At 28.6% G+C, this 25994-nt stretch overlaps 1 protein-coding gene across 1 annotated transcript in view; it reads right to left on the minus strand.

Moving 5' to 3' along the window:
- Window positions 1-25994, minus strand: part of LOC111626612 (CLIP-associating protein 1-like) — a 156998-nt gene that overhangs the window by 70611 nt on the left and 60393 nt on the right. Inside the window, exons 10-12 of the mRNA XM_023370048.1 lie at window positions 24638-24731; window positions 16466-16525; window positions 154-218 (exon numbers count right to left, since the gene is read on the minus strand). Of these exons, the coding sequence (XP_023225816.1) occupies window positions 154-218; window positions 16466-16525; window positions 24638-24731 (219 nt within the window). The remainder of the gene's footprint in view (window positions 1-153; window positions 219-16465; window positions 16526-24637; window positions 24732-25994) is intronic.

A 25994-nucleotide genomic window follows, 5' to 3' on the forward strand; every position in this document is an offset into this window, starting at 1 on the left:
TTTTCCAATTCTAAATTCTCAAATTAAAAATCTAGCTAGATAAATTATCTGATACAGGCACAGTACAATTGGGTTGGGAAAAAATATTTCAATATTAAAGATTAAACTTTTATTTTAAAATCATGATTTTATAAATTAAATTATAATTATTACCTGAATTCGTGATACATCTTCAAAAGATTTTATAAACATTTCTTCATCTGCTGCTCCAGCAGCGGCTGCTTAAACAAAAGTAAATATGTTATAAAGTATATAATTAAAACTAATTTTTTAAATTATTTTGAAAATTCAAATATTGTATCCATAAATGGAATAAAATTTCTTTGAATACATTATGGAAAGATTGTTAATTTCTAAATAATTAATATTTGCATGAAATTTTATAGTATAAATTTTAAACTATATATAAAGAAAAATATATATATATCTGGAAAAGAATATATATAATCAACTCATATTTTTTATTAATTAAACCAATTCTGTTTAATTAGTTCTCTTCATATAATTATTGTTACTTATCCTCACTTCCTCAGCCGTTTACTTACAAATATAATCAAACACCAAACACTTGCTGAGCTTACTATTAATTTAATACTCAAACGTTTTCAGCCTATTTCTAATAGGCCATCCTCAGGATTTTACTATTCTACAATCGAACACAAAGCTTTTCGAACACTTTTTAAATTTAAAAAATTTTTAAACATATTTTAAAAATCTTTACATTAAACTGTAAAATATTAAATATTTAACAAAATACTAATATAATATACAATTAAACAAATGTAAAAATAAACTAATATAACAAAAATATACATTAAACCAGTTAAAATACAACCGCCACAAGTTTAAGGGTTTTTAATTCCCATTTCCTTTTCTATCATGTATTTCCAGGCAGTTGGAAGAGCATTAGCGTCCTTGGCATTTAAGCAATTGTTATTTACTTTACTCTTATGTATCTCCATTTTCTCCATACCAAACGCAATCGTCGGAGAATGGACTGGCTTAATTATTCTTGCCTCATCCCATTTTATATTTGCTACATCCGTTTGTGCCATGATTGCCAAAATGATGTTGTTGTGTCCTTTACTAACGCCATACATGTGCTCTTTTATACGTACTGCCAAGTTTCTTGTGGTGACACCCACATAATCCTTTGCCCCTCATAACTGCTGATTTTCAAAAGGAATTCTATAAACCCCCAATCTTCTCCTTCATTCTTACTTCGTCCTTATCATTTCTTAGCAATCTATAGATGTTTGGCGCTCATTTATATACCATTCTCATGTTTTTATATTTACATAATTCCTCCATTACTCCCTCTACATTCCTATTATACGTGAACTTTTTAAACCTATTTTCTCTATTATCCTGTTTGCTTGCATCTTGTCTGTAACCCTTGCCTAATCTGTCAATTGTAGATATTTTGTATCCTAAACTTTTCGCAACTTTCTTAATTCTGTTAATCTTCCAAAGTCGATCTTGTACGTTGGTGCAATATAAGAATGCTCTTTTAATAAGTGCCTTAAACAATGACATCTTGTATCTAAATGAATCATTCGACCATGCTGGAATATATAGTGAAGCATGCGTGGGTTTTAAATACACTGCTGTTTGTACATAGCCTTGTTTAAACTCTATATTAATGCCCAATAAATGAAGATGTGTATGGCTGTTTCTGTTCTGATGGCCTATTAGAAATAGGCTGAAAGCATTTGAGTATTAAATTAATAGTAAGCTCAGCAAGTGTTTGATTATATTTTTATTGTTACTTATTATAGTAATATATTTTGAGAAAAGAATATCATTATATTTAGTCTAGTACTACTGTATTTATATTTGAATGAAAACATGCACTAAATATAACAATAATTAATAAAAAAAAATGTACACACATACACACACTTTTTTAAATCTAAGTCCAAATGCATAATGTTTCAAACTTTTAAAAATTTACTTTAAACATTCAAATTCTATATTAATAAAAAAAAATAATAATAATATAACATACACTTCAGAAACAGAATTTTAAGAAAAAATATAAGTTAGATATAAGAATCTAGCAAAATATATAGGACAACACCTTCAATAAAAAAAATAGCAATTTGATTTTTTAATTATGACTCAGTAGAAAAATAAACCTTTAGGATTTAGATAATATTAAATTAGAAAAAAAAATCATCAAGAGAATGTCATTAAAATACAACACTGTAAAACAGCACAGTCATATATGACATATAAAGATAATTTGTTCATAAATGTAACTTTAATTAATAAACATTATATGAATACACATATTTGCAATTTCAGAAAAACAATGATATATAAATAATTTATATATGATAGGTCTAAAGATCCTGACTAAAANGACGTCAGCCTTTCATTTTAGGTATCTGACGCCAACTGCCAAGTTTCATTTTAGGTATCTGATGCCAACTGCCAAGTTCTGACGTCATTGACGCCAACTGCCAAGTTTTACTACTAGACTACTACTAAACTAGTAGTCTAGTAGTAAAACTTGGCAGTTGGTGAGAAGATTTACTTAATCTTTAATGTTAAGGCGTCAGATACCTAAAATGAAAGGTTGATGTCTGATTGTTTTTAATTGTAAATTTTACCTATTGTTATTCGTTTTTATGAAGTGATTTCTTCAAACCAATGTAAAGGCTACTTCTATGGTGTATGAAAAAAGGATTAATTGATAGACTCAAAAATTAAATAATTTTTTGTAAATAGTCTGAATCTCTAATTGATAATTAGAAGAAAAATATCCTGAGTTCATCATGAAATTGTCTAGTATTAGTTTAGTTTTAGATTCCAGATAAAAAAAAAGTATTCCCATTTATATGTATCGGGTCCTCACATACCATGTAATCTGTTGTAATCCGTATCACGTCTTAATGTTATTGTAACATTGCAGTGTTCAAGGTTAGTTTATACCTACCTATATGTAATGGGTTTTGCATTTTACTGTAACCAGACCATTTCTTGTAATTGTTAATAGTGTATAACAGTCTTGTCAACTTTTGTAATTTTGGTTATTAATTTAATAATTTCTGATGCAGCGCTCTGAGGTCCTAATAACTTTTTTCAGCGTTACTTTTTCCCCTTTTCCATAATACTTCTCCCTTCAGAACCCTTCCATCAACTTTTTCTTCACTCCTTTCTCTTCCTAGTGGGCTAAGTTTGCAAAAGCAGACAGCCCTTCCTCCTCCTTTATTATTATTATTATATAGGAAACTGATCTCTATTTAAATGCTAGTTATGTGAATAAATCCTGAAATAGTTCATGCAACCAGCCCACTGGTCAGACACAAACCCACAAACTCAGTGTTCAGTGGTTTTATCCACTTACTTTATTTTATTTTTTCACTCAGTGTGATTACTTGAAATCACTTCCCATTGTTGTCATAACAGAATTAATATTTAATTTAAAAATACTGTAACTTTTGTTGTTTGATTAAAAAAAGTAAACAATTTTATGTTGAACAAAACACATGTGCTTTCAAAACAAACCACTGAATATAGAAAAATGATATCAATGTCATTTTTCTATATTCAATGGTTNCCACTTACTTTATTTTATTTTTTCACTCAGTGTGATTACTTGAAATCACTTCCCATTGTTGTCATAACAGAATTAATATTTAATTTAAAAATACTCTAACTTTTGTTGTTTGATTAAAAAAAGTAAACAATTTTATGTTGAACAAAACACGTGCTTTCAAAACAAACCACTGAATATAGAAAAATGATATCAATGTCATTTTTCTATATTCAATGGTTTGTTTTGAAAAATGCTATGAAACCATTTTGGAAACTATGAATTTTTCATATTTAACTTTATCATGCTAAATTTTTTTATTATGACCATGAATTAATAAAAATATCATCCATATTGGCATTAAAAGTAAATTCTAAAGTTCGTAAGAATATATTATTGAGAAAAGACAACAGACTAACTGAAGTTGACAGTGATGCCTCTAACAGAGAACAAAAGAAGTAAATGTTATCATTTTTGTAATAAAACTTTGAGAATGAATTAATAAAGAATAAAGATTAAGGCCAGAATCCTAAATCATAAGCTTCGTAAAAATATGCATAGTAGTTCAGAGCTCAACAACCTTTCCTCACACATGACACACTTCAGTACTAGACACATATATTTGTCTATTTTTACTTGTGGTGTCCCATTAAATTTAGGGAAGTACTGAGGTGTGTCATGTGTGTATATATATAATATAATAATATATTATATTAATATATAATATAATAATAATATTATATATATACTAGCTGCAAGGGCCCGCTTCACTGGGTTTTTATTTGTATGTAATATAATTTTTTTTATATATAAAAGACTGTTTTTCTAAGTAATCTAGAATCTAGCTGCAAGGACTCGCTTCGCTGGGCAAAAAGTAACGATAGTGAAGATTAAGATAATTACATTATAGCCAATCTTACCCGTTTTCACAGAATGCACGAATTCTGTCCCCCGTTTCCAGACTAATTAGAGAATTTTTATGTTCAGTCAAACGAACTATTTTCAATTTGATCAATTTTCTGGAATGTTTACAATCATTCTATAGTCGAACCAATTCGAATATAAATTCGAATTCGAACGGTTCGAACATTTTTAAAATCGAAATAGAAAATCTTCGAAAGTCAACCACTTTAAACCCCCATATCTCCTGCACCCTTATAGCTATCGAGACACAACCACCATAGTGCACGAATGGAGAATGGAGACTTGTGGCTACTACCACATACAAACACCATTCATGTGCAATGTGTAGTTTTGGCTGAAAAGTGAAAATATAGGGACACACACGTCCATTTTATATATATATATAGATGAGTTACAAAGTACATAACAAAAAAAAAATACTGATTTGTTGTTTTTTTTACTTGTGATAATATAAAAATATTTGAAATTACCATATATTTCTGCAGATAAGACAATAGTTGAATTATAAGAAAAAAGGCCCTAAAATCCAGGATCGTCTTATAGGACAAATACAAAAAAAATTAGATTGAAATTTATATAAATTAAAACCATTATTAAAAAACAGACAAATTGTATTTACTTACGTAGTAGAGAGTAAGGTATGTCCACAAAATAGAGTAGCTCATACAACGTTTTTGTGAATAGTCAAGATCATTACCCAAATGCCTGAATCAGTGCAAATGTTTGCAACAATTGCAAGGCAGTGCTGCCAGATGCAAAATAAAATAAAATTTGTTCATTCAAAAAATTACAAATAGGACATAATTCCATATATATTACAGTATTATTATCCAGATGATGACCACTGATCTAAACTAAATTCATAGGCTGTTGATAGTTTGGAGGTCATCTTATAGGACAGTTATATGCTAAAATTATAAAACTTTTACGAAAATTTATACCTTATCTTATCTGAAGGTCATCTTATCTGCAGAAATATACGGTAGTTTTTAATTGATATCTGTATTTTGATTTTATTTCTTAACAACCTGGAATTACTCTAAATGAAGTATTGTGCAGTGTAAGCATGAAAAGCAAGCACATGATCAGGATCTTGTGATTAAAAAAAACTGAGATGGAACCATGATATGTGACTGGGCAAAGTTACATGTATGCAGATTCTGTGAAATATGACTGCAAAGGTATAAAAGTTTGAAGCGTGTTGAGCTTTGAAAAGTTCCTACTATCACAAACATTAGTGACAATAATCATGTAATAAGCAAATCATTTTTCCTTTTGAATCAACAAGTATTTATCATATTTATGTGCCTACAATAAACTCTGTTTTTCTTCCTTTTGGAAGCAATTTGCTGAGGCACACTTAACATCTCTGTGCAAAACACCAGTTCTGGAGCTCTGAGAGAGTTTATTAGATCCAAAAGAGCACTGCAGACAATTTCACTTATATAATCGAGTCTGCATAAGTCGACACTCCAAGGGAAAGTGAAAATGTGTAGAGTTATCCGATATGACGACTAAAGCAAAGTTAAAAAAAACTACAATACTACAATTAGAAAAATACAGTAGTGCAATGTACAGTACCTCTCTGACCATCCATCACTGGCACTAAAGTTGGTTTCTACTCCAAGTACCCCAGCAGTTTCCATTGCCTTTTGTTTCAGTATCGATCCCAAAACAGGAAGATTTGATAAACAAATTTGCTTTACCCTACGTACCAGAGCATCTTCAACATCTTTGTATGGCAACTTTCTCTGGTGTTTTTGAGACAGCCACAATGAAAATCCAAGAAAAAGTTTCTTAATTTCCTCTTTCTTCTTCAGGATTCCCACCAATGTTGTTGTTGGAAGGTTTTTTTTGTTTTGCAAATTTGTCTTGAAAACTTTTCTTACATTCAAATTCAGACACAAATTTGTATTTTTCCCTCAGCGTAAGCATTGTTAGCTTTTGGACACTCATTTCTAACAGAAATGTGAAATATGTGATACAAATAATACATGATGTGCGAAAATGCAAAATCGGATTCTGCTGTGATGTCAGATTTATAGATTGTATATTTTCTTTTTGTTCATCTGTTAAGGTATTTTTATTAATATGTATATATTAATAAATAAATCAACTCCCCTCCTGAAAAATATGAGTTCAAACTGCACAGTTCACCGATATGAACTCATTTTTTTCAGGAGGGGAGTCGACTTATCAGACAGCTAAACAAGTTTGGGACAGCAAAAGTATGTCAATTTATCCAGTGATGACAAGTTAAATGGTGTCGAGTAAACCAATTTTTTAACATTACTGTCTATGTAAGTCGGCCGGGACTACAGAAAACTGACTATTTAACGGATGGTGTCTACTTATACTCATGATGATTTATGCAGACTCAACTGTAATTTCATTTTATATATTATATTGTTGATAAAAACATGGTGCATGTCAATTATCTCAATTATCATAATTTTGTATAAATAACTTGTGAATTATCTTCATTTAAAATGTAATTTGAAAGCAACTATGGGTTATGCAATATAGCAGATTATAATGTTATTCTGTAAAGAAAGTGAGTGGTCTACTCACTTTCTTTACAGAATAACATTATAATCTGCTATATTGCATAACCCATAGTTGCTTTCAAATTACATTTTAAATGAAGCACTTTTCATCAGCAGAATCCTTATCATTCCTGAGTAATGAGAATGCAGTAGAGCTTCTTTTATATGCAATCCTAAAGTTGGATAATTCTGCTATTTCCTTGTAGATAATAGATATCACACACAACTTTGTTGTAGGTGACAGTCCTAAAAGGCCTTTTATCATTGTAATTGGAATTCATTTGAGTGTGATAATGATGTATGATGGTCTTAATAAACTTTGGCTGGTAACCATGTGCCATTGCTATACAGAACATACAGTGTACTCCCAATTCCTGAGTCAAGAGTTGGAACAGTGGGTATTTTAACCAGGACCTTGAAAGCAGCTAGCTTCTAAGAAAATGGATCATGCAAAGATGGAGGAATAATGGCTTGTAAGAGCTTTTTTGGTAAACATTAGCAGTAACAGAATTGTCATATATAGTAATTAGAACATCAAGGAAGTGTACCTGGTAATCACTTGTTGTTCAAGGCAGAATAGTAAGCTATATGGATTGCTGTTAATGTTCTCTAGAAATTTTTGGATGGATTGTTCACAAAACCAAATAATTAAAATGTCCTCCATATATCTGGTATAAAGCAAAATTCAGGAAGTACTGATGCTCCAAACATCATACAATGAGTTCACATAGGATACCCAAAATGGGACTACCCATAGGTACACTTTCTAGTTTGGAGATATGTTGGAGTGACAAATGAAGTGCTAACTCATCATCTTGACAGTCCTAAAGGATCTACTCTCATTGCACTTGCATTGGATTCCTTTCATCACTTGTCATATAATTACAGTGATATTTGTCTGAATGAGTAATGTTGGAAAGGAAAAAGTTATGTAATTCACAAAAGCAAGGTTCATCAATCTTGGCAGATGGAAAACAAGCAAATGGAAATCGCTACATAAATTGAAGAAGAAAGGACTTACCCATGACTGATTGAAGTTGGAAGCCTTTCCTATGGACTTTAGCAAATGCAAAAATGCATGGTGTAGAAGGAGCCAGAAGGATGACCCTTTGCAAACATAAAATATTAGCCAAAGGTATATTAATGAGTCACAAGATCCTAGATTGAAACTTTTCCAAGAAGCCTTGGGTATATATGTATTCTGTTTCAAGTATACACTCAAGGATAGTACTCCTGTAGACAGTGTTCTGGAGTCAAAGTTGCCAAAGTCAAACATTTTTGGACGAAGTCTTAAAATTTACTATTGGTAAAATGCAAAATAAGAAAAATACTTTTTAGGGCTACATGTTCACCAAATGTCATTCAAATGAAAGACCCAAAGGTCCGGCCCTCCCTTTGTAAGTGACAACTTAACATGTTACTTTGGCTTTCCAGGCTTCAAACTGATAAAGCTAACAGCACTTGCATTAATAAGTAAAATTGGTGACAAAAAAAAAATTAAAAACTGGCAAAATGGTTGTGATATTTTTAAATTTTCCAAAGCTTCAACAAGTTTTCTATAATGTTTGACTGACATAGTCATATAGTTAAATGAAAAACTCTATAAACTGGATACAATTATGAATTGAATTTAAAGATTTTTGAAATTAATTTTAATAATTATATCCAGAATTTGGAGTTTTTTACGACATACTTTGTGACAAATATAATCAAAAATCCCAAAAGCAATTCAAAATAGTTTCACGTATTCATTTTTCTCCCTTATACAATATTTTTCTCAGTTCTCTTGAAAAACATGTAAATGGAGTTTGACTATAAATACTACTGATACTGTACTTATAACAAATTCATTTAATAATCACACACTCACTAAATATTTCCATACAAATAATATGACAGAAAAGTTCTATATTATGTTTAATCATGCAAATTTTTAATCTTAGTTAAAATCAAAAATGTAATTAAAAATTTTTAAATTAGTTCAATAATTTTAAAATAAGAATAAGAATCAACGGATCAATGACACTCAAAAAGACATGGCAGAAATAGGCATATCTGAAGAAGATATCCAGAAAATGGAAAGGTTTAGAAACAAAATAAAGAACTTCAAGGGTTTTCAGGAAAAGGAAAATAACAGATGTGGAAGACTCTTCACTCAGGAGCAAAGACAACAGCAGAACAAGAGAATGAAGAGGTATTGGAAAGAAAGGAAGAAGAACAAAGGGAAGGGAAGAAGGAAAAGCAAGTTATAATTAGTTGTTTGTACATGGTCCAAAGATGGCTGGAATTGACACAAGAAGACAAGAATTTTAAAATATATGTATTCACACTCAAAAATAAAAAACTTTTAAACTAATTTATTAATGATTTTCTTATAAAACAACTTGTTCCATTTTATCATAATTTATTAACGAATTGTTAAATTAAGACCCTCTCTCTATTTTTATTAAATATATTATTATGTCATTTCTGTAACAACTAATAAATACATTAGCTGTTACAGAAATGACAATAATATTTAATGTATTTAATAAATATAGAGAAATGTTTAGAACTTTGAGGAATCTATATATTCCATCAACCAAATTTTAAAGATTTGTATCAAAATAAATGTCTGCATAAATTCACTGTTTATTAAATTTTTGAGATTATGTTCTCTTGAATAATATTCACTTATAAAAGTGTAATTATGTTTTTATAACTACTCAACTTTTTAACATTCATTTGATAACTGATTTGTAAAAATTCATTTAACATAATTAAAGTCTTTATTTAATTGGCATTTATCAAAATTTCTATTTTCTTCTTAATATCAAAAAATAAATATTTCCTTACTTAAACTTGTAACTTTTTAATTTGTTAACTGTATATATCATTCTGTACTTCTATACAGAGTTAATTAATAAGTTAAAAGCCCTCAAAATATATGAATAAGAAGTCAAATGACTACTTCCTTATAATAAAAATTAAAGTTAACTGTTATAAAATTTAATATAAATTAAGATACATTTTTTTCATTTAATAAATGCAATGGCAGAAAGATTAAACTATTTTTAGGATTGTATATAACAAAATATGAATAAGATAAAAAAATAAAATGTCACACATCATTTTTTATTGTATTTTAATTCATGAGTCCAGTTGAAGATCTTTTATATTGCAATTTTACTTTTTATAAAAACAAATGTAAATACATTTGATATAATATGTAAACTGTTTTTTATTTCCTCATTCATTTGTTACATTTTGAATGTTTTATTGTATTTTAACTTGTGTTATTCTTTTAATTAATGGTATTTGTTATTTGGAAGCAGAAATCATTTATCTTCAGACTTTTCCACTTGTAAATAAATATAAAAAATAAAAATAAAATAAAAAAATAAAAAACTCTCATTAATTTTAAAGAGAAAGTTTCAAAGTTTATTTTCCATTGTCTGTGAAATCTGACATCGATGAGTCATTGTGTTTACAGCTGAATGACCTTGAAAACAGCTGGTGTTGGATTTCCNTCAAAAAAAAAAATTATATACTAATTATGCCCATGTGAATTATTTATATGCACATAAAACAAAATATTGAGTGTAAAAAATAAGTTATTTGGAAAATTTATAGTTGCCAACAGTATGCTGTCAGTGGATAGGCAGCTTTTTCCTTTTCTCAGCATTTTTTAAAAATTTGATATTATCACATAAACACTTCATTTAATGAGTCTAGTATCAATATGTACACTAAAGAAATTTTAGATATTTTATTATGAATGACTGATTTATTAAATTATTATGAATAAAGCAATGTTCTCAGATTCCTTCAGTTGGGAAAGAAAGATTAATATTTTTATATATGTATCAACATACATATATAAAAATATTAATCTTTCTTATACGTACGAGAATTTTAGTTCAAATGTAATTTTAAATGGCTTACAATATAAATTGCATCTTCAAGTCTGGCAACTTTAGTGCCATCATGTTGGCAGTTAAATGAATTATGATAGACTCATCATAAGACAAAACAAGTTTCTTTTACAGTTATACCAAATTATTGGAGCAGTATTACAGTTTCTCTGCCAAAAAGAAGAAACATCTGATTCATCACAGGCTGTATGGCATGAACTTTCCCAAGAAAAGAAACTAGATGGTTCTTTGAGATTTGTGGGATTTTACAAAGATTACAAACCTTTGTAAGCTTCGTAAAATAGTAAGGATGATGATGGTTTTACCACACAGCATTGCAGAGCCTTTCCTGCATTGCTGTGTGTCAAAAGGAAAAGATAAAAAGACAAAGATAGGAAATAAATAACCGAAAAAATTATTGCCCTTAATAATTGCAGTAAAAGTCAATAAACTGACTGATATCAACTGCCATGAGTACTTTGTACCATAACAAAAGAAATTATTAACAAAACAAAACATTGCACAAAGGCATATAACAGGATGCAGTCATCATGCAATATCAAGATTCATGACATCATAAAATCTAGGTGTAGATTTAAGATATATCCTGTAAAATATTTGAACTTTTTTAAATTGTGATGTTAAAGAGTATAAAGTTATTGCCATTCTCTTGACAGTGTTTATGGCAGGGGTGTAAACTGGCAGCCCGAGGGTCAGATATGATCTGTTAAGACTTCATATCCGGCTTTTAGCCTTGATGATTTCTTTTCTAAAAAATCAATGTTTCTAACATCTTGTGGATTCAGAAAAAATTCAAACATCTAACTGTTTACATAGATGTAAAAGCTTGACAACAAAAGGGCCTTTGTTAGAGCCTTTTCTTTTAATTGCAGTATGCCATAATTTACCAAATAATATTGAATATAGACCACATCTAATATACATCTATTTTAGTGGCCCTTTGCTGCATTTGAATGTGAGATCCCTGGTTTATGGCAATAGCTTTATAAGATATCATATACAGAGATAACATTAAATTTTGTTTATTAGAAGTATTTAATATAAGCATTGTGCAATATCAATGTTAATTAATAAAGAATTTTTTTACTTTTTATGCTATCAGCATTTCTATTCAAAAATCAGCTATTCCCCATTCTAAAGGTTGGCAAATTATTGTAACCTGAAACTGGGGCAGGAAATTATTGGAATGGAATCTTTGCAGCTGAATTAGTCCAAATATAAATGACATTTGTAGTTCTCCTCAATATCTGTGAGAGTTCACTTTTATTTTTTTGGATTAGATCAATGAAAAAAGACAATGCTACATTTGGACAATCTGCCAAGGGAATGTCTCCCAAAAAGGCTATCTAGGGGAATTGAACAAACTGGCCGATTCTTTGGCCAAAATGGCTGGTACTCTCAAGACGCAGGATACATATACCATGTTACCAAAATCAACACTGAAAAATTCCTTAAATGAATGGGCACTACTTGAATGGCAGGAAAATTGGAATAATTCTACAACGGGGAGACTTTGCCACCAGTTTATTCCCTCTATTACTAATCGCATCAAGGCTAATTACTACAAACCTAGATCCAAAACCACCCAATGTTTAATGGGGCACGGCAATTTTATAGCCTACCTCTACTGCTTTAAGAAGAGAAACACTAATAAATGCCGGTGCAACAATAACAGTGTAGGAGATGCCATTCATTTTATATTCCACTGTGAACGATATGAGGATCAACACATTCCATTCTATAGGAAATGCCTTCAAGAAGGTCATAATTGGCCAGACACTACAAAACATTTTTGATAAGAAAAATCTCTGGAAGTGTTTTGAAAGGTTTATTGAAAGACTTCTGCCAGACTTCTACAGGAAAGAAAAAATTCTTGAGAATGAAAACAAGAACAGACAAGATGAGCAGGAAGACAGTGAAAAATCGGAAAAGTGATGTTATCAGTGATTGATTGATCAGCCATGTAGAATTCTTCTGTACATAGTTTAGTTGTCTAGTATTACTAGACAACTAAACTAGTAGTAAAACTTGGTAGTTGGTGAGAAGATTTACTTAATTTTTAATGTTAAGGCGTCAGATACCTAAAATGAAAGGCTGACGTCAATGACGTCAGCCTTTCATTTTAGGTATCTGACGCCAAAAGCCNACAGAATTGTCATATATAGTAATTAGAACATCAAGGAAGTGTACCTGGTAATCACTTGTTGTTCAAGGCAGAATAGTAAGCTATATGGATTGCTGTTAATGTTCTCTAGAAATTTTTGGATGGATTGTTCACAAAACCAAATAATTAAAATGTCCTCCATATATCTGGTATAAAGCAAAATTCAGGAAGTACTGATGCTCCAAACATCATACAATGAGTTCACATAGGATACCCAAAATGGGACTACCCATAGGTACACTTTCTAGTTTGGAGATATGTTGGAGTGACAAATGAAGTGCTAACTCATCATCTTGACAGTCCTAAAGGATCTACTCTCATTGCACTTGCATTGGATTCCTTTCATCACTTGTCATATAATTACAGTGATATTTGTCTGAATGAGTAATGTTGGAAAGGAAAAAGTTATGTAATTCACAAAAGCAAGGTTCATCAATCTTGGCAGATGGAAAACAAGCAAATGGAAATCGCTACATAAATTGAAGAAGAAAGGACTTACCCATGACTGATTGAAGTTGGAAGCCTTTCCTATGGACTTTAGCAAATGCAAAAATGCATGGTGTAGAAGGAGCCAGAAGGATGACCCTTTGCAAACATAAAATATTAGCCAAAGGTATATTAATGAGTCACAAGATCCTAGATTGAAACTTTTCCAAGAAGCCTTGGGTATATATGTATTCTGTTTCAAGTATACACTCAAGGATAGTACTCCTGTAGACAGTGTTCTGGAGTCAAAGTTGCCAAAGTCAAACATTTTTGGACGAAGTCTTAAAATTTACTATTGGTAAAATGCAAAATAAGAAAAATACTTTTTAGGGCTACATGTTCACCAAATGTCATTCAAATGAAAGACCCAAAGGTCCGGCCCTCCCTTTGTAAGTGACAACTTAACATGTTACTTTGGCTTTCCAGGCTTCAAACTGATAAAGCTAACAGCACTTGCATTAATAAGTAAAATTGGTGACAAAAAAAAAATTAAAAACTGGCAAAATGGTTGTGATATTTTTAAATTTTCCAAAGCTTCAACAAGTTTTCTATAATGTTTGACTGACATAGTCATATAGTTAAATGAAAAACTCTATAAACTGGATACAATTATGAATTGAATTTAAAGATTTTTGAAATTAATTTTAATAATTATATCCAGAATTTGGAGTTTTTTACGACATACTTTGTGACAAATATAATCAAAAATCCCAAAAGCAATTCAAAATAGTTTCACGTATTCATTTTTCTCCCTTATACAATATTTTTCTCAGTTCTCTTGAAAAACATGTAAATGGAGTTTGACTATAAATACTACTGATACTGTACTTATAACAAATTCATTTAATAATCACACACTCACTAAATATTTCCATACAAATAATATGACAGAAAAGTTCTATATTATGTTTAATCATGCAAATTTTTAATCTTAGTTAAAATCAAAAATGTAATTAAAAATTTTTAAATTAGTTCAATAATTTTAAAATAAGAATAAGAATCAACGGATCAATGACACTCAAAAAGACATGGCAGAAATAGGCATATCTGAAGAAGATATCCAGAAAATGGAAAGGTTTAGAAACAAAATAAAGAACTTCAAGGGTTTTCAGGAAAAGGAAAATAACAGATGTGGAAGACTCTTCACTCAGGAGCAAAGACAACAGCAGAACAAGAGAATGAAGAGGTATTGGAAAGAAAGGAAGAAGAACAAAGGGAAGGGAAGAAGGAAAAGCAAGTTATAATTAGTTGTTTGTACATGGTCCAAAGATGGCTGGAATTGACACAAGAAGACAAGAATTTTAAAATATATGTATTCACACTCAAAAATAAAAAACTTTTAAACTAATTTATTAATGATTTTCTTATAAAACAACTTGTTCCATTTTATCGTAATTTATTAACGAATTGTTAAATTAAGACCCTCTCTCTATTTTTATTAAATATATTATTATGTCATTTCTGTAACAACTAATAAATACATTAGCTGTTACAGAAATGACAATAATATTTAATGTATTTAATAAATATAGAGAAATGTTTAGAACTTTGAGGAATCTATATATTCCATCAACCAAATTTTAAAGATTTGTATCAAAATAAATGTCTGCATAAATTCACTGTTTATTAAATTTTTGAGATTATGTTCTCTTGAATAATATTCACTTATAAAAGTGTAATTATGTTTTTATAACTACTCAACTTTTTAACATTCATTTGATAACTGATTTGTAAAAATTCATTTAACATAATTAAAGTCTTTATTTAATTGGCATTTATCAAAATTTCTATTTTCTTCTTAATATCAAAAAATAAATATTTCCTTACTTAAACTTGTAACTTTTTAATTTGTTAACTGTATATATCATTCTGTACTTCTATACAGAGTTAATTAATAAGTTAAAAGCCCTCAAAATATATGAATAAGAAGTCAAATGACTACTTCCTTATAATAAAAATTAAAGTTAACTGTTATAAAATTTAATATAAATTAAGATACATTTTTTTCATTTAATAAATGCAATGGCAGAAAGATTAAACTATTTTTAGGATTGTATATAACAAAATATGAATAAGATAAAAAAATAAAATGTCACACATCATTTTTTATTGTATTTTAATTCATGAGTCCAGTTGAAGATCTTTTATATTGCAATTTTACTTTTTATAAAAACAAATGTAAATACATTTGATATAATATGTAAACTGTTTTTTATTTCCTCATTCATTTGTTACATTTTGAATGTTTTATTGTATTTTAACTTGTGTTATTCTTTTAATTAATGGTATTTGTTATTTGGAAGCAGAAATCATTTATCTTCAGACTTTTCCACTTGTAAATAAATATAAAAAATAAAAATAAAATAAAAAAATAAAAATAGTTTCATAAAAAGTTTGAAGCAGATAATAAAAGTGAATTAAGTACAAAAGACTTTTTTGGCTAAATTATAGCTATAAATTATTTAAGATATCCTGTGTTAATATATTTAGATATTATGTATTAAAAAAACATCATATATTCAAACTTTAAAAGATATATATTCTAATTTCTTTTAAACAAGTCATAAATTGATTTATTAAATTAAATTATTAAAATTCATTCGATTCTGAATATTTTAAAAGTGAATGTTAAGAAAAAATTATTAAAATTATTTTTATTAATTTCTTCATATCTAAATTTATGTGCAAAGCAAATTTATAAAATCTCGAGATTTAGTTTGTTAGTAAAATTTATTTTAAACTTTACATGCAAATAAAAACTGCTATAAATTTATTTTTAATGAAATATTATATATTTAGTCATGCATAAATAAATATTAATATATTTTCACATATTAAAAGAATATTGGAAAGTGCAGATAAATTTAACAAGTGGCTAATGCTTTGCTACCTGAGGAAGAAGGTAAAGCTTTTGTAGAACTGCTCTTCAAACTGCGTTTCCGTTTTGGAGCTTGGAACAAAATATAATTAATTTTTAACAGTATATTTTTAAAAATAAAGCATAAAATATTTTAAAACAGATATTATAACAGAATTATTGCAAATTATTCTATTATAATATCAAAAAGTTATTGCCATATCATTTTCAAAAATTTGAAATTATGTATGGTTATTTATATAAGAGAAAAATATTCTTGATAGATTTCATTTTAGTTAATTAACAGTTTTCATAATTAAACACTTAAAATAATTCAAAACCATAATATTTTTTATAGAATAAAAAGCAATATATAATGTAACACTTGATGTTCAGTAATTATTTTTAAACATTAAATGACATATACTATACTGTACATGCTGGTGTACAAGTTGACATCAACATTTTCAGCTCAATTTAGACTTAATTTAGCTTAATTTAAAATTAAGCTTAATTTAGACTTAAAAATTGGATTAGATCTCTACCTATTCTTACTCAAATTTTTGAGTTTAACTCAAAAATTTGAGTAAGAATAACTTTCCCTGACCAACTTTGTACAAATTCCCTAATTCTTTAAGTCTTACAGTATGGCACATCAACTAAATAAAACAGTATTTGACTTACTATGCTCATATGCTATTACTTCTCCAACTTTTTAGTTAGTGTTTTTTCTAATTAACAGTTATGTATTTTTATAATTGCTGAATTATTAAAATTAAAAATAAAAATGTTTTTACTAAATTATAGTAGTTTATTCTGTTATTAATCCACAACCATAAATCTACATACCTTTTAAAAAAAACAAACACAAAAAAAAGCCATTATTTATTACTCATTAACAAAGCCTGTATAATCTGTGTACAAAAGTATTAAATTTATCCTTTAATGAATTTCCTGAACTTTTATAAAATATTAATAAACTGAAAAAAATTCACAAGTTGTTTTGTTATGCAATTAAAATTATTAATATGAAAAAATAAAATAATTTTAATTTAAATGGTATTGTTTATCACTTTTTGTACTTTGTAAATTTTTGAGGAAATTTTGAGTCATGAAAAGGGGTGCAGAATATTTTCAGAAGTTGTATTGAACCACATTATTTCTTGCTGCCTTCAGATGGCTACACTTAGTCATGCATATTGTCAGCAAAAAAACTCAATAAGACAACCAAGGAGGCAAATTTCCTAACTTTCCAGGTGTATAGGAACCTGTATAGATCTAATCCAACTTTTAAGTCAGTATGTCAATCTCCACATTTAAGACCGGCTATTGGTAATTTAGAACCAAGATGTGAATTTTGCATATGGTAGCCTATGGCTAAACTATATAAGACTCCTGTCAGATTCATCAAGACTAATGATATATCTTTCAATATATGATATATGTACTGCATTATATAGTTAATACAAAGCAGGATGTAGGCAAGATCTACTCAAAACACCAAACAACCACTGAAAACATGATAAACTTCTTACCAATCTGAAGAAGTAACCAACCTTCTAAGTAACCTTGGCAAGAAGTTCATTGTACCGGTTCATAAAATCTACCAGTAAACAAATTGAAACTAAAATCAACACCTCCAATAAAATATTGATAGTTTATACAGTATAGTATTGTTACACATGTTATATAATAGAAGAGCACTTTAGTAAGCCTTTGCTTTGTCTTTTTGCATCAGTGATATATGACTGATGCATTTTGGAAACAGCATGTAGTGTAGTATTCATTCATACTGAATTTTTATTATTGTATTGATCTCTAAGTAAAACAGTTAAATAATTTCACAAAACTTGAATTTAAAAAAAAAAAAGGCAACTTACACACCAGCATATATTGCATATATGTATATACATATTTTTTTTTTTCAAAATAAGTCAAAATAGTCGATTTTGTGAGAAGTATATGAATGACATAAAATTAAAAATAAAAACATTTTAAATTTATTACTACAAGTAGTCAAATATTTTATTAAATTTTGCTATATAACAAAATTCATAAAATGCTTATTATATACAATATATATATAAAATAAACATTTATACAAAATTTTTGACAATATATATTAATTCAATCTCATTAATACTTTAAAACTAAATAAAAGATACTTTTCAAAGTACACAAACTATGAACTCAGCAAATTTTACATTTTCAATAATTCCATGGGTAATACGAATACAATTTTATTTTATTCTTTTTGAAAAATCTTTGAAATAGATATGAACAATAGTGAATTTTTACAAATCAGCATTTCAAATTTTTTGTATGGATTTTATTTAATGCTAAAAATCAAGGAAATAATTTTATTTTCACAATTTGAAAAAAACAATTAATACTTTTAATACAAATATTTAGCTAATTGCTTAAAATATCACGATTAAATTTAATTAGTAGCCTTACAAAAATTCTACATCAATTTTTTTAATGGAAATGTACAATGTGTTGATGACCAAAACACCAGCTAAAAGCTTTAAACTGTTGAAAATCTATTCATGATATATTATTTAAATATTTACTACAGTTAAGTTAATCTGCTCATAAACCTCTAAATTAAATCTTTAGCATAACAAATAGTAAAATTTGATTAATAAAGTAACAGAAATTATTAATGTCTACATAAAAAAAAATATTTTAATGATTAAAATGAATTAAATTAATATTTATTGTATAAATACATAAAATTAAATAATATATAAAAAATTTTGAAAAAACTAACATTTGTTCAAATTTGATGTCTTATAATACTGTATTGTAATAAATGTTTTAGGATGTCATTTTCTAATATGCCATATTTCAAATGAAACACATTGAGATATGTCACATATTGTGCATACTTCATACAGGCTATTATTTTTACTTTTAAACAACAATCTGTTATTATTATATTTTTAAAAACAACACTTAAAAAATAACAAGTTATTGAATAACAGTGTATCACTGCTTTCTCAATAAGCTTAAGATGGCAAGTTGGGGTATATGTGTTTGATAAAAATGTTTAATTGTTTCTATAACAAGCATTGTGGTATGATAATGTTGGAATGCATTTGGTCATTATTTTTATAATCTCAACACAAATTTTACACCATGGTATTTTTAAAATGCCTTTGAGAAAAAATTTCCAGCATAAAAAAAAATTGAAAAATTCCAAAATGCATACTCTTTATAATGTGAAATTTCTTGTTATGGCTGTTTCTGTAAAGCAATAACATATTCTGGTCACTGAACATTTTTTAATCTTTGAGCTAACAATCTATTATGAATGAGTATGAGTACAATCAATCAGTGAAGAACTTATACAGCCAGACCAATAAAAATATTTCTTTGAATTCAGACTGGATCCCATGGAGGAGCACAATTATATATATTTTTGTCATCTGACATCTAAATATCATTATTAACAACAGATACATGTTGCATATATAATGTGGTACATTTTATTGTATCCAGTGGAATACTAATGTGGTACATTTTATTGTATCCAGTGGAAAACTACACATTCTACAAAAAAATAAAAAAATCATTGCACCAAATATGTTAGACATTAAGGAGCCACAAGATAAAATTTTCAGTTTCTTCATAGATGGTGCTACAATCAGTAAAAATGGAGTCAACTTTCATTTTCTTCAATGGAAAGCAGCAATGTTTTATTGCACATTCTGATTCTATAATAAAAGTAAACTTTTAGATAAAATACTTTTTTGAAAGATGCACTTATCAGAAGTTATGAGCATTTGAAGTTTTATATAGCCACTGCACAAAGCACACAAATATGTGAATATCTGTGAAATTTGCTGAAAAAAGAAGAAAATGCTAAAAAGTCATTAGGAAGAATTATTATTTCATGGAATCAAGGTCAATGTTTTTTCTTTATCACATGGTTTTTGTATCAGTTCATTATTTGAAAAAAAAAATGATTACACAAAGAAAATAGTAGCTCTCTAATGAGTTTTATAGCATTTTTCTTCCCTTTTTTAATCAAACTTCAGAGATATCCAAGAATTATGCATACACTGTGTAACAGCTGTGTAAAACTTCAAATGCTTGTAACTTCTAATAAGTGCATCTTTCAAAAAAACCAGCAACATTCCTGGCAACACTTAAAATTAGATTTGGTGCCATTTGTTAAGATATTTTATTTAAAAAATCTTTTTATATTTTTAACTATTATAGCAAAAAGCTTAATTGGCAAAAAGCTTAATTGTGATGGTAGGGATGGGTTTTATAAAAAAACTGTAAATACAGTGGTACCTCAGGATACGAACGCCCCAGCATACGAAATTTTCAGGATACGACATGAAATTCGAACATATTTTTGCTCCACGATACGAACAAAAACTCACCATACGATGTTACATTAGTTCGCAGCGCCATTTTTTTATTCACTTCTGTTCATCAGTCTCAGTCCGCGTGTTTGCTTCGTCGTGGAAGTATCTCGCTCTATAAAGGAAATCTCGAGGTATTATCAGAAAGTGACTGATTTTATTGAAAAGAAACATCCCGGAAAGGTTCACACTGGCCGTATTGCTGGTCAGAGTAATGACATTTGCCTAAGTCATTTTAGAAACATTTTAAAAAGTAGGCAAAGCCAAACCTCTTTGGATAGATATTTTACCAAGCGACCTCTATCCAGTGGAAGTGCTGGTGGAAGTGAAGGAAAGAAAGCAAAAAGCAGTGAATAAAATATTAAAAAATATATATATATAAAACAAAAAAGATAAAAAAATTAGTGTTATATTATTTTTAAGTTATTGTTACATTATGTTATGTAAGTTAAGTTTTAGTATCATTTCCCTTCTCCCTCTCCTCCGCCACTAGTTTACACCTCCATCGTCGTCTATCCTCAAAGGTAAAGTGCAAATAAAACTACATTTTTTTATCATTTATTATTCTATTATGTTTATTTATATATTTAGCAACTACAAAACGCATTTTTCAGTGTTTTCCTTACTATACTTTTTTTTAATGTACTACTTAGCTTTAATTTGAGTGTGTTTTGGTGTTGGAACGAATTATTTTGTTTTACATGTAATCGTATGGGGAAAAATGATTCACCTTACGACATTTTCATGATACGACTTCAGTTTCGGAACGGATTAATTTCGTATCCTGAGGTACCACTGTACTAATGTGACAATGCACGAAACACCCCCTATGCAGGACTGAAGGGTTGACACTGTGTTTGCAATGACTAAATCGTCAGGACTGACACCACTGTGTCTTGAGGACAGACACAGAAACTTTGATGTTAATTTCGTTCGTGTGCGAGCAGCCACGTTTGTAGGCAGTCATATTCGGAATGGGGGGTCCGAGAGACAGTGCTCCCAAAAGAACTGTACACTACAACTCAATTACAAAAGAATAATACCCATTTATTTATATAATTATTTGAACATATAACCATAAGGGTGGCTATGCAGACATGAATTTAGTAGTAAGCGAGAGGTTACAAGTGATATAGTTCTTGCAAAGGAAAACCATGAACAAATGAGAAGTGAGAAATCTCACTGGCATAAGCAAATTTCTGGTTGTCATACATATCTGACAGGGTTTGACATTTATCACATCTTGCCTCTTCTCACCACATATTCTTGCTCTCTCGGAAAATTTGCTCGCTTGCATCTGCATAGTTGCACACTAAGAGCGAGAGAGTGAGAGAGCGTTTACACTTATGCATGTGAGGATAAATACCTGTAGTCATTATATTCTTGATAAGCTGGTTCCTTGTCCTTGATTATATAGATGGCCTCTAGATTCGTCTGGATGTTAGACATTTTGATAGTTCCTTAAAGATCCTTCGAAAGCACGTTGACCTAAGTGGCAATTGGCGGTAACGATGGGTAGTTGGGAGATTAATCCAAGATGGGAGTGAGCACTTAGTCAACCAATTTTTGAGACGAACTCCCTGTTGTCATCAAGTTCTCTCATTCTTTTATTCTGGGGATCCTCCCCTTCACTGTTCATGCCCTTTTTTGGAAGTTTTAAAGTCTGTGTCCAATAGTGATTTTTTTTGTTAGTTCCTGGTGACGTCCAGATGTGTCACCTCTGGACAAGGAAGCAAGTTCATGGGAAAAGATACAATCGTATCCTTTATAATTTTTTTCCCTGAGTTTACTCAATTTTACTCATTATTAGTGTTAGGGCCTGGACTTGATGAAAAATTTTATTCAAAACTCTTCGTCAAGTCCAGGCCCTCACATTAATAATGAGTAAAATCATTAAGTCCGACCCTACCCAAGATATGACACATGATCCCCTTTTATCTCACCACCCTCTCTACCTTTAACCATCAAAATTTAATAGCATCAATCCCCTAACATACAAACCTCCCTGCAAAATTTCAGAAATTTTCAACAAAAAGCACAGGTATTATTAAGTTTCAGAGAGAGTGAACAAAATCATGCCATACAAACACACACTAACAAACTCTCAATTTCTTTTTTTGCATTTCTCGACATTTCAAGGTTCCAAGTCCATAAATGTAAAAATCTGGGGGGGATCATTTTTTGATTGATTGCCATACTTTCCCTCTGTTATATCAAATAGTCAGGAAAGTAAAAATGGGGGTTTCCATTGAAGAAAATGAAGTTGACTCCATTTTCACCAAATGTACCATCTGTGATAAAACTGATAATTCCATCTTGTAGCCCCTCAAAGCCTAATTTTTGGTACAATGATTTTTTTGTAGAATGTGTATTTTTAAAGTTATTTCACTGGATTCATTAAAATGATCCACACTGTATATAATAAATTTAATAAGATAAACAAATAAGGTTATGTATTTTGCTTTTTTTTTTTTTATGATAAAAAGAGGTAAACCTCTGACTATCATCTAACTAAAGAATATAGTACAATTATACATATAACAACAATTGTTTTAATAATAATAATGAAGAAAAGAGAGCTTTTTTCTTTTTAACTTTGAATTTTATTAGAATACAAAAATCCACTAAGTAGCAAATAAATTGGAAAAACAAACTTAATCAATGGTTCATCTCCATATGAATAATTATTTCTCCACTTCTTAATTAAAGTCAGAAAAAAAATTCTAAATTAACAATTTTAATCAAATTCTGGTGAAAAAAACATTATAGATATCCTTAAAATCATCCCAAAATGATGTTTCAATCATTTTTCTAAAATGAATAAACTGCTGAAATCAATACATTATCAGAAATAATATTCTTAAAACAGTAAAGATAAATTTTATTTAAAACCAATAGTTTACTTTGAGAGAAACAGTAATTAATTTCACATACCCATTACTAATAATGCTATTTTGAATCCTTTACTTTAAATATTGAAATGACCAGATTAGAATTCACCTATATACCTACAACTAACATAACTTATTATATCAATACTTAACTAATATAAACTTTCATAACTGTATCCCAACTCAAAAATGCAATGAATAAATTAAAATTTCAACAATATCAGTAAATACTAATGGCGTGCAGATTGTGGAAACTGTGGAGCACTAGTATTTTCTAAAATATAAATACATATTATGCAATTATTTTCATAAACAAGTTCTTATATCTTTGTTTCATGTCAATGTATCTATTTTAGAATTAAAATAAATAAACTACTTATTTTTGTCATTTCCAGTAAATGTTTATAATTTTTATGGAAACACAGCTTCCCTATTGCCAAGTGTCACCACATGCCACTGGTAAATATAGATCCCATAGAGATACAACAATTGTGCTTGTAAATTTTGTTATACTCTAAATTAAGAATCATAAAATTTTGTATTGAATAATTTGAAATTTGTAAATTACTGAAGACTTTAATTAATGAGATATCTAGTTCATAATGCTATAGCTTACATGTAAAACAGTTTCATATAAGAGTAATATATTCATAAACTGAACTTTCATCTAATGGACTAAATGGTTTAAAATTACTAATGTTTTAAATCTAAGAATATTTTAAAATTGAAAAATCTTTTAATTTTCACTGTGGTAATAAAATATGTTATAATAAGTATATATTAAAAATAAGTTTTAAATCTTCAAAAATCATTTAAATAGAAAAAAATCTTCAAAATTAGTTAGAACATTATAATTGCTGAGAAGTATATTAAAATATATTTTACAATAAAAATGAATACAAAAATAAGAAATAGAAAAAACAGATCATACTCACTATTTGAACTTAAAGGTAGTTTCGGTGTTGCAAAAACATTTCGTCTGACTGGAGGGGCACTGCTCGCTCGTTTGGAGGCTGCTTTGTTTGATGACTGAAATAGTTTTATAGACTATTTAAATTATTCTCATAGTTTCTTTAATACAATAACATTTTTAATATTAAAAAAATATAAAATACTAGAATGGACATAATTTCCTGAAAATGAGAATAATTTCCATAACCTTTTCTTAAGGATTATTCTGCCACTAGTCAAATCACCAAAAGTTGATAATATTTTAAATCTGATGATAAACTTCCCAAATCATTTCATCAAAAGATGATCTCTATTTCTCAAGAACTATGCCTTCTAGTATTCTAACTTCTTGGCACTCTTATTTTTCCAAAAAACCAATATTGACAACAAAATAATATACTGTGCTTAATTAATATTCGGTATTCAAGGCAGATATATGCACCAACTAAAAGTTATTGGCAGTGGTGCATAAGTACCAACATTTCCCATTTGAGAAATATAGGATTTTTAAAAAGATGATGAGCTATAAAATAACAGTAATGCATAAGCAGAAAAAGTATGGCTCTGTACAGCAGTGTTAAGTAACATTTCTATAATATTTTAAAAATTCTCTGGAAAATTTAAAATTGAACTTAATGTTTGTAAGTTGTTTTACAATTCTGTTTTAGTCTCTCTCTTTCCAAATGTGTATAATGTTATAAAAATTAAAATAAAATTTTTAACAATACTGGCATCATGCTTAGAAGTGGAAGAATTTGGACTCTTTTACAGATGTTAAAGTATGCATTTTATATTAGGAGGCTGATTTCATTGTCAATGATGAAATAAATTTGACTTAATTTTCGGTGGTGGCAGATTGATGGGGAGGTAGTTTACACCAGTTTTCACAATATTTGATGCAAGGACACCTCCCCATCAGAAATGCAGAAGAGTTAATTACATCCATGGCAACAATATCTTATATAGGAGGGAAAAATAACAATTTCCTCGATCCATGGATGTATCTCAAATTCAATGACCAACAAACAACCTGAGAATTATCCTAAACAATGGACTCATTAGCAAAAATAAAAAATAAGCAATGACAGATACAAGAGAAGGGTAACAGTAGCTTAATTAAGCCCCCATTGACAATATATATATTTGTTCAAACTTCAAAACATTGTATTAAAAACACTTATAATGACAACTATAGTTTATCAGACTATCTGCATTGTAATCGTTATGAACATGTTGTGAAGGTCCAAAACCCTTTTGTTTTAGAACAGTATTACCTTTCTAATAAACCTTGTGATTAGGTAAAAAGGGAAAAAGGGGACCTTCTGCAGTTGATAACCAAAA

Source organism: Centruroides sculpturatus, unplaced genomic scaffold (genome assembly GCF_000671375.1).
Source record: "Centruroides sculpturatus isolate CEXI.00-Female unplaced genomic scaffold, Cexi_2.0 scaffold362, whole genome shotgun sequence".
NCBI classification, from domain to species: Eukaryota; Metazoa; Arthropoda; class Arachnida; order Scorpiones; family Buthidae; genus Centruroides; species Centruroides sculpturatus.